Source organism: Cryptosporidium muris, genomic scaffold (assembly GCF_000006515.1).
Source record: "Cryptosporidium muris RN66 scf_1106632373431 genomic scaffold, whole genome shotgun sequence".
NCBI classification, from domain to species: Eukaryota; Apicomplexa; class Conoidasida; order Eucoccidiorida; family Cryptosporidiidae; genus Cryptosporidium; species Cryptosporidium muris.
The window spans coordinates 517423-530297 of NW_002196573.1; the positions used below are offsets into that span (position 1 = coordinate 517423).

Here is a 12875-nt window from a genome sequence, read left to right on the forward strand (position 1 = left end):
AAGTTTAACTATAGTACTTTTCTAATAATACTCGAGAGTGTGTACTTGTCTATATCAAAAAGTACACTTAATTCTTATTCTTCATAGTTTTCTACCTTCATATAGCTAATTCCCAGTTCTTCATCTTGCTCAGGAGTTCTAGTATATATTTCAAAGCTCAATTGTTCATCCGTATCACATATTGTTCCATTGATAATCCGCTTACCAATAAAACTATGATCTGCTGCATCATCTAATATTAGTGTAAATGGTGTTTGATTTTGGACAAGATTTTCAAGTTGCTCAATGAGTTCCTTAAAAGCTACCTTCTGTTTTTCTTCTGTTGAATCCCCTTGAAATTGATAGCAGTTCTCAAGAGAATCTATAATTTTCATTATAAGACCTTCAACAGTAGTAAATACAGATCCCAAAGAACCGAGGCTTATCTCAAATTCCAATTCTGGAATTTTCAAAGCTGCTGTATCACTCTTTAGTACATCTCTATTTAAATCTAGAGAATCCTGAATTTTCAAAGTCCTATAAGAAAATATATTTAACAAATAATTAAGAATATTAGTGGATCAGAAAATTCAAAACTTACCATTTCTTTGCAAATTCTCCATATGGACCAGCAGGTTTTAGCTCACTTGTCTTAGCTCCACAATAGTCACAGACAAATGCCATAATTAAGCAGCGTCTAAAGCCTGGAATATCAACTTCACAAACATTACTTTCACCATCTTGTCCACAATGAGGGCAGGAAACATTAAATTTAATTCTTTCACCATCATCTGTGATCTTATTTTGGTCTTCTATACTTTTATTTAAGTCTAAGAAGTGAGGAACTAAGTGATCTGGTATGTCTGCTCCTTTTTTGTATAAATTAGGATTATCAATCACTTTTGGTTGGTTAGTTGTAATAAAGTTATTATCATTTGACTTAATATCTTGATCTTCCTTATCAGTATTTAATAAACCATAATATCCCATATTATGAAGCTGCTCACTTGTCCTTTCATAAAGTCTAATCTTAATTTGAGGATCTTTAGCAGGAGCAAATAAACTCTGAATAAAGCTATTACCACTTGGATCATCTAATCTTACTTTAAAAGGAAAATAATTTCCAGTATAATATGAATTTAGAGATGATATGACTTCTTGGATCTTTAAACCTAATTTTAGATCAGATGCTAATCTTTCAGATTGGTTTAAACCCAGTTCACTAGCAGCTTTAGATATTATACCTTCTACAGTTGATATAACACCCTTCTGAGTATTTGGGGGTATATCAAATTCTAGATCTACTATTGTAAAAGTAGCAAATTCAGATTTTACAACTTGTCTGTTAAGATCGCTCCGATTTTTAACTTCAAGTTCTATGCAGTGACCCTTATCTTGTAAGGCCGAACCAGATTGTACCTCATTATTCTTCCAGCCACAGTGCGAGCACTCAAAAGACATTAATATTATCTCACGGAACTGTGGAATGCATGTCAAAAGTAACTTTGTCTCACCATTATCGCCACAATTCATACAAAGTGTCTCGATTACAGTAACTTCTGTTTGAGCATTTTCATAGTTATTTACAACCCCATCAGCCATATTTGATAATTTTATTTATAATAAACAGTTCAAAATCCAATCCGAGCTAATATAATAAATATAACTTGCAAACTTTCCACTAACCTCATAGTACAGCTAATTCTACTTTTAAAATTTTAGCGCTATATACTTAAGATTTGCAGAGACATTAGCTGAATGCAGGATTCTTAGATTTAAGCAATTTAGAGTTTCATCACTACTACTTTAAGAGCCCAATTTTGAATATTGGGTATCTTTACCATGTCTAGGTTTGGAAATGCTCTTAATCTTATTTACTTTTTGCGAGACAAAAATAGGTTGCTATTTCCAGATTCAACTATGGATGGAAAAAGACGTAATAATAGTAAAGTTGTACCTTTAATAACTAAATACCCAATTTTAGACTTTGGAAAGCTATATATGAGCCATAAATCTGCACTATTTACCCAAGGTACTCATGAATATAACAGAATCATGGTGGACAGGTACACTAATCTATTAAACACAATAAATGTGGTAGTTTTTTCACTTTGGCGTTACGCTATTAATTCAAATTTGAGTATGCTCAAATTTTTAGAAAGAAATTTTACCTGTAATATATCAGATAGTAGTTATAGTTTTCAAAAAAAGATATATACACCTTTAACGAGTGGTGTAAGCCATATCACACTGTCACATCTGCTCAGTAATCTTTGGGCTCTCAATACAATTATTAATTCTTTAAAAAGAGATAATAGTATTAAAGGCAAAGATATTATTTTACTTTATGCTGCTGGATCTATTAGTGGAGCAATAGCTCATTCAATGATAACGAAGACTGTAGTTGTTGGAGCATCTGGAGCTGTGATGTCTCTTTTAACTGCTGAGGCTATAATTAGGCCAAGAGATACATTTACTTTGATGTTTCCTATTCCTGGTATAACACTGAGTTCGGCCCAACTATTAGATGTTACTATTGTAACGAATTTTATAATGGCAATACATAGTTTAATTTCAGTAAATGATAAATCTAGAATTGCTTGGTTTGGTCATATATTTGGAGCTCTATCAGGCTTTATTTTATTACCAATTATAAAAAAATCAAATTACAATAATAAGTGTAAAAATATATTTTCAACTTACAAGCTAATGTGGAAAAACCATCGAAAAATTTCTAATCAAGGGTGGCTTTTGACCTTAAAGGATTTGTGGGACATCATTGAACTAAGTGATAACACTATAGGAATGGAAATATCAAAACAAAGGAGTCTTAAAAGATGGAGATCCTTTTCTTCAGGCTGGAGGTAACAATAATAGAAAAGTTTTCTATGACACAACATAAAATCAAATAACTCACCCTGCTTGCACTATCATAAATGAGTCATTCTGTAATTTATTAAATAGGAGTTCATGTATATTCTAATGCATTTTTATAATAATATACTTACTAATTCAAGTAATTTAAGGTAAATATCTTGAAAATTTATTTTGTTATTTTATCAGATTTAAGTTCAAAAAATTTACAATGAATAGTTAGCTTTACTGGTATACTTTAAGAACAATTTTCAATATTAAAATTTCAGAGTTCGAATATTTATTTAGTAAATTTAAAGGTATCAAATTTATTTGAATTCTTAAATAGCTACAATAATAAAGATTAAGATAAAATATCTCTTTATATTATATATTATACCTACAAATTCTTTGATCAAGCCTGTCTTATATTTAGTTTTATATTGATATGACATTTTTGATTCATTTTAGGAAATATTATTTGATATTATATTATATTATAAAGTGCAAACTTTCTAAAATAGGGTATATTTTATTGTACCTTTGAGGATCATACAAAAAGTACACTATTGAATTATTTTAATTAACGATATATCTTAGTTTATCATTAAAATAAATTTTTTTTTTTGAATTTATAGTATAATATTAAATGTAGCTATTTTTTAACATGTTCCATATATTATTGAATGATTATTAACAAGTAATTATATACTACTATTTGGATAGTGGATAGTTGTTTATATAAGAATATTGGTAATAGTTCCGGATAAATCTTAAATCTATCAAATTATTATGTACTTTTGTGACAAAAGTATTACTTTATAATTTTATTTTGGTTCCAAAAAGATATGAACTATATTAGTTACTAGTATTATAATATGGTGGTTTACTATTCTCGAAATTTCAATAGTAACAAGATTACAGTATTGAATATATAATGCTCTTTTTGGTAATAAAATCATCTAATAGTATTGATAAGGTTATATCTCATTGGTAATAATATATATGAAGTTTCGAAACGATTATTACATTTGGCAGGTCTGTTCAGTACTTAACAAATTAATATTCATATTATTTTTATATAATTATGAATAGTTTTTTACACTTTAAAAAAATTACTTGTCATCTGTATTCTAATAAAAATTTGTTCGTCTTCAATATATCTATTATTATAAAAAGGAGACTTCGAATAATAATACAATAATAAATCCACTTATTTATATTCAATAACTTCATAAAAATTTATTTACATATTGAAATTCACTATTTTTATATCTCATTAAAATTACATATATTTAGCACAAACAGACATATAAGTTATTTAAATAATCTGTAAGAAGATCTTTTTTTATAAAGAGATTTCACTCTCGCTTATTAATCTTTTCACTTTTTAGTTCCCAGGTAAAAAAAGTTTACTTTTCTAATTAACTAGACCTATAGTTTATCCATCTCAGTGTTATATAATCTAATTCTATATCTACTAAATCTGCTATAAATTTATAATTTGATCTTTCATAATTACTTAGTTTTGCATCAGCGTGGCAGCATGCAATAATTAACACTACCCACCTATTTAATATTTCATCTAGATCTTTTCTTTTTATTATATCACAAAAAAGATAAGCTACAGATTTCAAGTTAAATAGGGGGTTAAAATTTTAATATTTATTTGGTTAGATTTGATTATGTTGCAATTCTACAATTAACAACATGTTTTGGATAAAGTCAGTTTATTGTAACATTTTCCCTCCAGGAAATCTGTATGAGTACAAGGAATACCGCCTCATTTTTTGTTTTGAATTAATTTTGTGTCTACAGCTAATAGGAGGAAGCTAGAAACTGTTGTTAGTCTTGTATGACATTAAGTTAACTATAGAAAGGTAATTATAAAATGTCTTTCAGAATAGTTCCAGATCCATTGGAAGATGTAGAAGATGATGTAGTTAATACGGCAGTAGCAGTAGCAGTGGCATCAAATAGAAATGTTCTAATGGAAATAGAAGCAAATGAAGATGAAGAGAGTGACTTGCAAATTTCTTATTCAACAACTGAGGAACTTAACACAATACCAATATCTAATATACCAGAAGCAGCAATACCAGATGATGTTCAATCATTTTTACTAAACTTATCTGATGCATTAAATGAAAATGATGTAGAGAAAATACGCCATTTATATGAGATTTCATTTCATTCACTGACTTATCGTTATTATATGAAATCTCATTGGCCCTCAATATCTTCAGTAGAATCTATACTTGAAAATATGGGTTCATATTCTGAAATAAGCATTTTACTGTATTCTGAGCTATACTATCGTCATGTATTTGCAAAGTTCCCTAATCAAGTTAAATGGCAGGATAGAGTGGCATCTTGGAAAAATTATGTAAAATTGTTTGGATTTTTATTACTTAAAGAATTTTCCAAATCCAATAGTCAACCTATCAAAATTACGAACTCCTTAGCAGCAACATTTGAACAGTATGGAGTTAAACTTCAAGATAATTCATTACCTAATGATAGAATTTTACTTCCTAGTGAGTGGATATATGGAATAATGGATGAATTTGTATATCAGTTGCAGGATACATGTCGCTATACAGTGAGAGCAACTCATGCTTCAAATGAGTACTCTCAAGATGATAGGGTAAATAAAATAGATCAAAATATATGGAGATGCGACATAACTTTACAGCTATTCCAAACAATAATAGATGAGAGTAAAATTCGAAGTATACTTAGTGGTAGTGAGGAAACTCAAGTAGAGACAGCTTTACTATCTCAAACACAAGACACAATTCCGTTACGTTATCAGCTTGGGTATTTCTCGATGTTGTGCCTTGTACGCATTCATGTGTTATTAGGTGACTATTATACTGCTATTGAAGTGGCAGATTTCATTGATTCTCAATTGTTGAGAACCTTATTATGGAAGGTTCCAACAGCATATGTTTCATACTTGTACTATCTGGGATTTGCTTATATGATGTTGCAAAGATATATAGACGCTATTAGGATTTTCCAGCAGAGTACAGTGAGTTTTGCATCTTCAACAGTTGGTTCATCCTCTCTACCAGGTAACCAAGGACCTTCATCATATCAGCATGATGCAATTGGAAAGTGTGTAGATAGGATGTCTTGGTTAATGTTATTTTGCCAATTACTATCTTATGGAAGCAATTCTTCCAATATAAATAGGTTAGAAGAGACTCTGTCACATCAAGGTGATAGAAAATTAGCGTCAACTTTTGTATCTATTAGTTCTGATATAAGTAATTGGAAGGAATTGCTGTTAAAAGTATCACCAAGATTCATATCATCTTGTATTCCCCAATTTTTACATGAAGAGGATTCCAATAAAATTGACTTTAATGAATCTCAAAATAGGCAAATGACTGTATTTACACCCTCTGTCCAAATATACGAGTTAAGTTGTATGATTCGTTCTTTTACTAAGTTATACAATAACCTAAATGTTGAGACATTAGCCAGCTTGATGCATGTAGCAAAAAAAGGTGTAAATCAAAAGTCTCGTTCTGTGATTAAAGAGTGTGATGAGAAGCTAGATAGTAAAACTAACACTACAAATGTAGTGGAAGGAAATGCAATAAATGATGATTTAAAGCCTCATAATCCTGCAGATATTGCAAGGTCTCAAATTATGTCTATTAAGAATAGATCTGGTAGACAAATAATCTGGAAGCCTGGTACTAGTTTGCTTGGAGGTGAAATAGTTTCTATATCTGGAGATTTTGATTTATTATTAGATGTAGATACAATTCATATTATGGAGGGAAAGCAAGTAGATAAGTTTTTTGGAGATGTCTTTGCAAAACAGATTATAAAGGCACAAAACCTTCTTCGTCATATTAGCTCTTTAAGCACAGTTAAGAATTCGGCTGATTTTTGTAAAAAGGACAAGTAAGATGAGAATCTTTGGTAATTATGAAGATATGTGGATAATTAGAATATTTATATGGTTGATGAAATACTATGTTACTTTAAGGTACCTCCACAGCTAATAAATAATACTGAGATATTAAAATAATATGAATAATATGAATACACTGCACATAAACAAGCCTAATCACACTACCTTAATATTTTAATATATTTTACTCTAAGATTAATCTAATTACTACGCAGGATACTAATATGCTATCTGAATCCTAATATCTCTACGTATGGTTACGTTTTATTAGGGCATTATCTATTCTATTAATGAGTTCATTACACATCTTTTTCTCTACTCTAGAATTAATTAGTTTAATAGTTATGATAGCGAAGTATTAGATAGGAGGCGTTTTAGATTTTCTAAATAATAAATTTTAGTATTTATAATCCTTAGCGATAATCTCCAAATATTATCCTGTACATCTATGCTTCTTTGATTATGCACTCTTACTATATGTTTATAATAGTATCCAATTTAGAAATGTCTGTATTTAGTTTCATAAAATCTCTGGCTACAATTATCCAAAGTGTAAGAAATTGTCCTCTACTATTCACTAAATCTTATAGATTCATTAGATATTTAAGCCTTAAAGTAGTTTAGTAAGTAATAAGGCATTCTATAAGGACCTATTATTTGGTTTCTTAATATAGTTCTGTTTAGTATAATATTAAGGAAATCTCCATTACTAATATTAGTATTATTATAAAAACTACTTTCCTTTAAATAGAAATTTTGCAACATGAAGCAAGGTAAATTAGAAAGGTATAGCATCAACATATAAAGGTGGGTAATGAGGAGTACTAGATATAGTCAAGTCGCTATGAGGTTCATCTATTGCTGTAATACCACTGCAGTGACCATTTATCATGTCGTCATCCTGAAATTCGGGATGACTATTCTTCATATGACGAATATAAGGTGTTCTATATCCATACTTCTTAGGACATAAATGACACTCATAAGGTTTGCTATTACAATGGGACACTTGAATGTGTTTCCTTACATTACTTTTTGAGCTGTAGAATCGACCACATTCAGGATAAGGGCATCTATATGAGCAGTCACCATCACTTTCTTTAGTATCCTGAATTGTATTTGGTATTAATGAGTCATTTTCATTGTGACTAGTGACATGACTATTATCATTTGGCATTGAGTAGATACATTGACTTGATACTGTTTCATTATCCATTATGCACTGGCTTTGGGTTTGCATCATCTGTGAATTCTCGTTAGTTGAGGACCAATGTTTAGATTTTATATGACGTACTAATCCAGGATATGAAAGAAAAGCTGCTGAGCACATCATAGGGTCAGCTCTACACACATACCAGCATTGTTTACTATTGTCTTCTGTACGATTAGGAAATGGAATCTCAGCAGTTAAGTGCTGTTTTAATGTATGACGTTGCAAAGATGTCGCTGAGGGAAATAAATTACCACATACTTCACATATATAAGGAGTATCATGTGATCTCTTGATATGTCTCCTTAAAGATGTTGGGCTCATGAACACACTATTACATGATGAGCAAGGGTAACTTGCTTTTTCCTCTATTGAACTATGTACTAACATCATATGCCGTCGTAAATGGTCACTTCTACCAAATGCTTTTGAGCATTCTTGACATTTGAAGAGCTTTATTCCTGTATGTGTTTGAGCATGGCGTTCTAAGTGGGAGCGTCTCTTAAAGGATGCATGACAACCTGGGTAGTCACAAGCGAATAATCTTGTAGATTTCGCATCTAATCCTTCCGAAGACATTACTGTCCATATAGTAATAATAAATATTTGATATTACCTCTTTGTGAAGTTTTCAAAGCTCTGAATAGTACCGCAATTATTGAGACTCGGTACTAGCGGTGGACCTTCTGAGTATAAATAGGCGGCACAATATACGGGTACCACTACTCCAGTATATAGCTAATAATGTCATTTATTCATTTTACTAAAATATTCTTATAAACTATTTGTTGACTATAATTCATAGTATTATATATAGTAACACACAACCTAGATTCTTTAAAGAACGTGGTATTTTGAAAGGGTCACGATCTGAGTCAGAACTAATGACTCTACTTGGACTAAAGTGTCTGTTTCAAAAACTTGAATTTTTACTTGAAAATACTGTAGAATATCTAATTAATTTGATATATACTGTCTCAAGTTATAGAATTTTGTAGGTAAGTGATAATTTATAAATAAGTAACCCCATAAGTAGTTAAATACTTAGTATTCCTACTTGTAAAATTTGTACTGTTCAAAGCGCTAGCTGCATGGATCCTAACTCCATATAACGTAGTCCTAATAAAAATATCAACTACATAGAAACGAATTTTTTTTAAAACTAATATAATTCAATGTAATGATAGATTTGCTTGGAGATTTACATGAATATACGAGATCTAGATACCCAGATATTCAACTTTCTAGTTATATAGATTTGGAGAAAGGAAATACAGCTAGTGGTGAACACAAAGACTTGGATGATGCTGGATCAGAAACCTCTGATGGAATGATGTCAAAATATTATTATGAAATACAATCTATAGGAGAGTCCTTAGCATCTATTCAAAGTAAAATTGATGAGATAAGACATTTAAAACAAGAAGCACTAATAACTACAAATTCACAGAAGGATGAAGAAATATCTCAAAGATTAACAACTATATTGGATCAAGCCCATGAAAATACGTTGGAACTTAAAAATTACATTGAGAAACTACGTCAACAAAATGAACAATATAAAAAAAGTGCAGGTAGGAAAGAAACATCGGAAATTAGAATAAGGGAAAATTTACTGCAAGCTATTACTAAACGTTTTAGAGAAACTTTGACTGATTTTCAAACGGTTCAAATGGATTATAAAGCCGAAATGAAAAATAAAATGGCAAGGCAGATTAAAATTGTTTATCCGGATGCATCAAGAAGTACTTTAGATAACATATTAGAAGATAATGAAGATATTGATACTAGCAGCTAATTAAAATGAAACTAAGTGGCTCTCATGAAACATTAAATCATGCAATAGCTGATCTACAAGATAAATACCGAGATATACGAAGACTAGAAAGAAGTGTAGAAGAACTTCATCAACTATTTATTGAATTAGCCTCACTAATAAATACTCAAGGGGAACTGTTAGATCATATAGAATTTTCAGTATCAAATGCAAAAGAATATACAGAAAAAGTAGAAATTGAACTTATTCAAGCTAGAAAGTATCAAAAAAGTTACAGAAAAAAGATGATGTGGATTATTATATGCATTTGTATATTAATTACTGTAATTATTCTTCCAATAGTTCTTGGAGTTACATTAACTGTACATAAAGATGTTAGCAACCATTGATGCACAATTTTCTATGTATATTTATTTACAAATACAATTTTTGTGTACTAAAGTGGCACCGTATAATTGTGGATCTAAAAGCTACCTTTAGCGCTATATGATCAATAGGCATTTCATTTCAAAATATAAACTTGACTGTTTATATGGAACGTGAAATAAAAGTAGTTAGTATATCTATAGAATCAGAAATAGAAAATTATATATCTTTTACTTCAAAAAATGAAAATAAACTTGATTCGGAATACTACTTTATATATGGATTTGAGATGTTGAAAAAACCTCCCTTATATGTTGTAAACTGTATAAACAAGCATTTATCTAAAATTAATGTTGTCAATAAACTTTTGGAATTGCTAAATACTTACTGTAATAAGCTCTTGATGTTTTTGACAAATTTAAATATCTTGGACAATATCTGTTTACAATCATTTAGTATATACAATAGGCGATGCACAACAACAAAATATTGGACTCTTGTCTACTGTATATTTAAGAATATAATAAACAGGTGTAATATAGAAGAGTTATCCTTTAGTAATGAATTAAATGAATATCTAATTGGCTGTGGTGGATCTTACTTATATGATGAAGAATCTCCAATTTATCTTATTATAACCATACTTGTTCTTATTCATATGGATAATGAAGAAAATATAAGTGATTATACTTTATACAATAATATAATAAATATCGCAAAAAATTACAAAGCTGAGATTTCTACAATATCTAGTAACTTCATATCTAACATCAATTATAAGCTATTTAATTTATATATCAAAAAATCTTTGTTGGCTAATAAGGAGTATTTAGAACTAGGGCATAACAATATAATTGAAGAATTAAATAGTATAAACTTATCAATTAATTATCAGGAGGATGAGAAACAAATAGATATATGTAGTGGAAAAGTGCATAATTCTGATGTGCAAGGTATTAATTGGCATGATGGGATAAGTTTGAATAACGAAAATGACTTAGATAATGATGATATAGGGTTTGAATACAATGGATTTCAAATTTTTGAACATATAATGTCACTAGAAACTTTAGAATTACGTTTAGGAGCACTTTTAAATGTAGTTACAAGCAAAATATCTAAGAAAGCTGAGGATTTTGTTATAGAATCAGATAATCACTTTGATACAACTTCAACTGAAAGTAAATCCCTAAGGCAATGCTTTGTAAAAATTTGGAGAGAGCACTTGACACTTGGAAAAGAATATATAATAATCAAAAGGATTATTTGTGATGAATATATACCTTGTTCAGAGTTTAGAGGTCAATTATTATATTATTTAATTGATGATATAAGTGAAGAGATTGTATTTATAAGTACAGTGACTCTTATCTTTCATCTTTGTAGAGATAAATTCGATATTTTATATAATTTTGAAAATTTTTGGTATAAAAGCCTTACTAATAACTTTAATATGCTTCATAAAGATACAGATAAGAAATATATACATATACTAAACTTTTATATGAAGTATAGGCAAATGGCTTGGAATAATTATATATTGCCAAATATCAAAAATCCTTCTCTGAATAATTCCATTGAGTGTGTAAACAGTATTTTGATGTCTATATGCTTAGTAAATAGCCAAGATCAAGACTTTGGAGTACTAATAAATAATGAGATCGATTTTATATCAACTGTTGTATCTAATATCTGTTACTATTTAGCAGTAGGGATATTTAAATTTAGCCTAAATTTAGAGAGATGTGTAATTCCAATTTTTCAGAATCAGAATAAGGAGTTTGAGATTGCAAACCCATGTAGATTGTTAAAAACAATTAGAAGAATAGCTGGGGATAATCGGACTAAGACTCTGGTATTATTTACACACTTAGCAACTCAATTTGTCCATCTTAATTTCATTAAAACAAATTTGAATTCTAGAATGTCAAAGGAAGCTCAATTTAGATGGGAAAATATGGAAAAATTATTATATGGAAAGATCATAAATACTCAGACTTGGAATAATCTATTCAATTACTCTTTACTATATGGTACACTTCCTATTTGGAATATTTTATTTTATAAAGACAATGAATCAACTTATTGTAACTTGGAGTATAATGAATACATAAAAAGTTTTATTTCAGTATTAAAAGCAGATGCAATATATCTAAGTTTTCTAGACTTTATACCACGATTAAGTTTATGGTTGAAAGATAAACCAGTAAATGAAAATTTACTAAAGTGGAGAAGCTACTATTTTAACTTTACTAAGTATATAGTCAATATTTGTCATATTATTGATTATTTAAATAAACTTCAAGATTACCATTCAATTCAAACTTTATATTACCAGTTCATTGATGTAACCAAAATTATATATAACCAATGTAAAAATCCTAGCAAAGATTTTAATGAAAATATTCCTTGCTTAATCTATTTAATTGCTTATATGCTTCTAAAAACTTGCACAAAATATATAATAGATTATCAGGAAATAGAAAGGATTGTAAACCAGCTAAGAAGACCTGAAACATTAAATAGCAGCAATATTTATTTTACATGCCTTAAAGATAAGTAACTTAATGGTACTCATTCTAATATTAGTCAAGTTCAAAAGTAAAATACCACCTGTAAACAAATCATATAAAATATAAACTATTCATATACTCTATAAAAATAAAAATCACATGTATACAAATTTTCTAATTAATATAATTTTTCAATTATTAAAATACTTAAATTTTGTAGTTGAACATAATCTTAAATTTATTATT

At 29.0% G+C, this 12875-nt stretch overlaps 6 protein-coding genes across 6 annotated transcripts, besides 6 other annotated features; 4 read left to right on the top strand and 2 right to left on the bottom strand.

Moving 5' to 3' along the window:
• Positions 1–74: 74 nt before the first annotated feature.
• On the bottom strand, positions 75–1581 carry CMU_009190 (zinc-finger protein ZPR1, putative; the record flags this gene model as incomplete). The annotated part of the gene is made up of 2 exons (XM_002140740.1): positions 75–516; positions 581–1581. 2 exons carry the CDS (start codon positions 1579–1581, stop codon positions 75–77), a joined length of 1443 nt encoding a protein of 480 aa, XP_002140776.1.
• Positions 1582–1899: 318 nt separating this feature from the next.
• Positions 1900–2847, top strand: CMU_009200 (rhomboid family protein; the record flags this gene model as incomplete). The annotated part of the gene is made up of 1 exon (XM_002140741.1): positions 1900–2847. One exon carries the CDS (start codon positions 1900–1902, stop codon positions 2845–2847), a length of 948 nt encoding a protein of 315 aa, XP_002140777.1.
• A 459-nt stretch (positions 2848–3306) lies between these two features.
• Positions 3307–3334: a microsatellite.
• Positions 3335–3438: 104 nt separating this feature from the next.
• Positions 3439–3483: a sequence feature (AT_rich).
• A 405-nt stretch (positions 3484–3888) lies between these two features.
• Positions 3889–3950: a sequence feature (AT_rich).
• A 532-nt stretch (positions 3951–4482) lies between these two features.
• Positions 4483–4503: a sequence feature (AT_rich).
• A 220-nt stretch (positions 4504–4723) lies between these two features.
• On the top strand, positions 4724–6757 carry CMU_009210 (uncharacterized protein; the record flags this gene model as incomplete). Its single annotated transcript, XM_002140742.1, has 1 exon — positions 4724–6757. One exon carries the CDS (start codon positions 4724–4726, stop codon positions 6755–6757), a length of 2034 nt encoding a protein of 677 aa, XP_002140778.1.
• A 172-nt stretch (positions 6758–6929) lies between these two features.
• Positions 6930–6950: a sequence feature (AT_rich).
• A 591-nt stretch (positions 6951–7541) lies between these two features.
• On the bottom strand, positions 7542–8552 carry CMU_009220 (uncharacterized protein; the record flags this gene model as incomplete). Its single annotated transcript, XM_002140743.1, has 1 exon — positions 7542–8552. The coding sequence occupies one exon, from the start codon at positions 8550–8552 to the stop codon at positions 7542–7544; it is 1011 nt and encodes a 336-aa protein (XP_002140779.1).
• Positions 8553–9153: 601 nt separating this feature from the next.
• Positions 9154–10139, top strand: CMU_009230 (SNARE domain-containing protein; the record flags this gene model as incomplete). The annotated part of the gene is made up of 2 exons (XM_002140744.1): positions 9154–9696; positions 9768–10139. The coding sequence occupies 2 exons, from the start codon at positions 9154–9156 to the stop codon at positions 10137–10139; spliced, it is 915 nt and encodes a 304-aa protein (XP_002140780.1).
• Positions 10140–10282: 143 nt separating this feature from the next.
• CMU_009240 (uncharacterized protein) lies at positions 10283–12679 on the top strand (the record flags this gene model as incomplete). The annotated part of the gene is made up of 1 exon (XM_002140745.1): positions 10283–12679. The coding sequence occupies one exon, from the start codon at positions 10283–10285 to the stop codon at positions 12677–12679; it is 2397 nt and encodes a 798-aa protein (XP_002140781.1).
• Positions 12680–12796: 117 nt separating this feature from the next.
• Positions 12797–12875: part of a sequence feature (AT_rich) that runs on past the window's edge.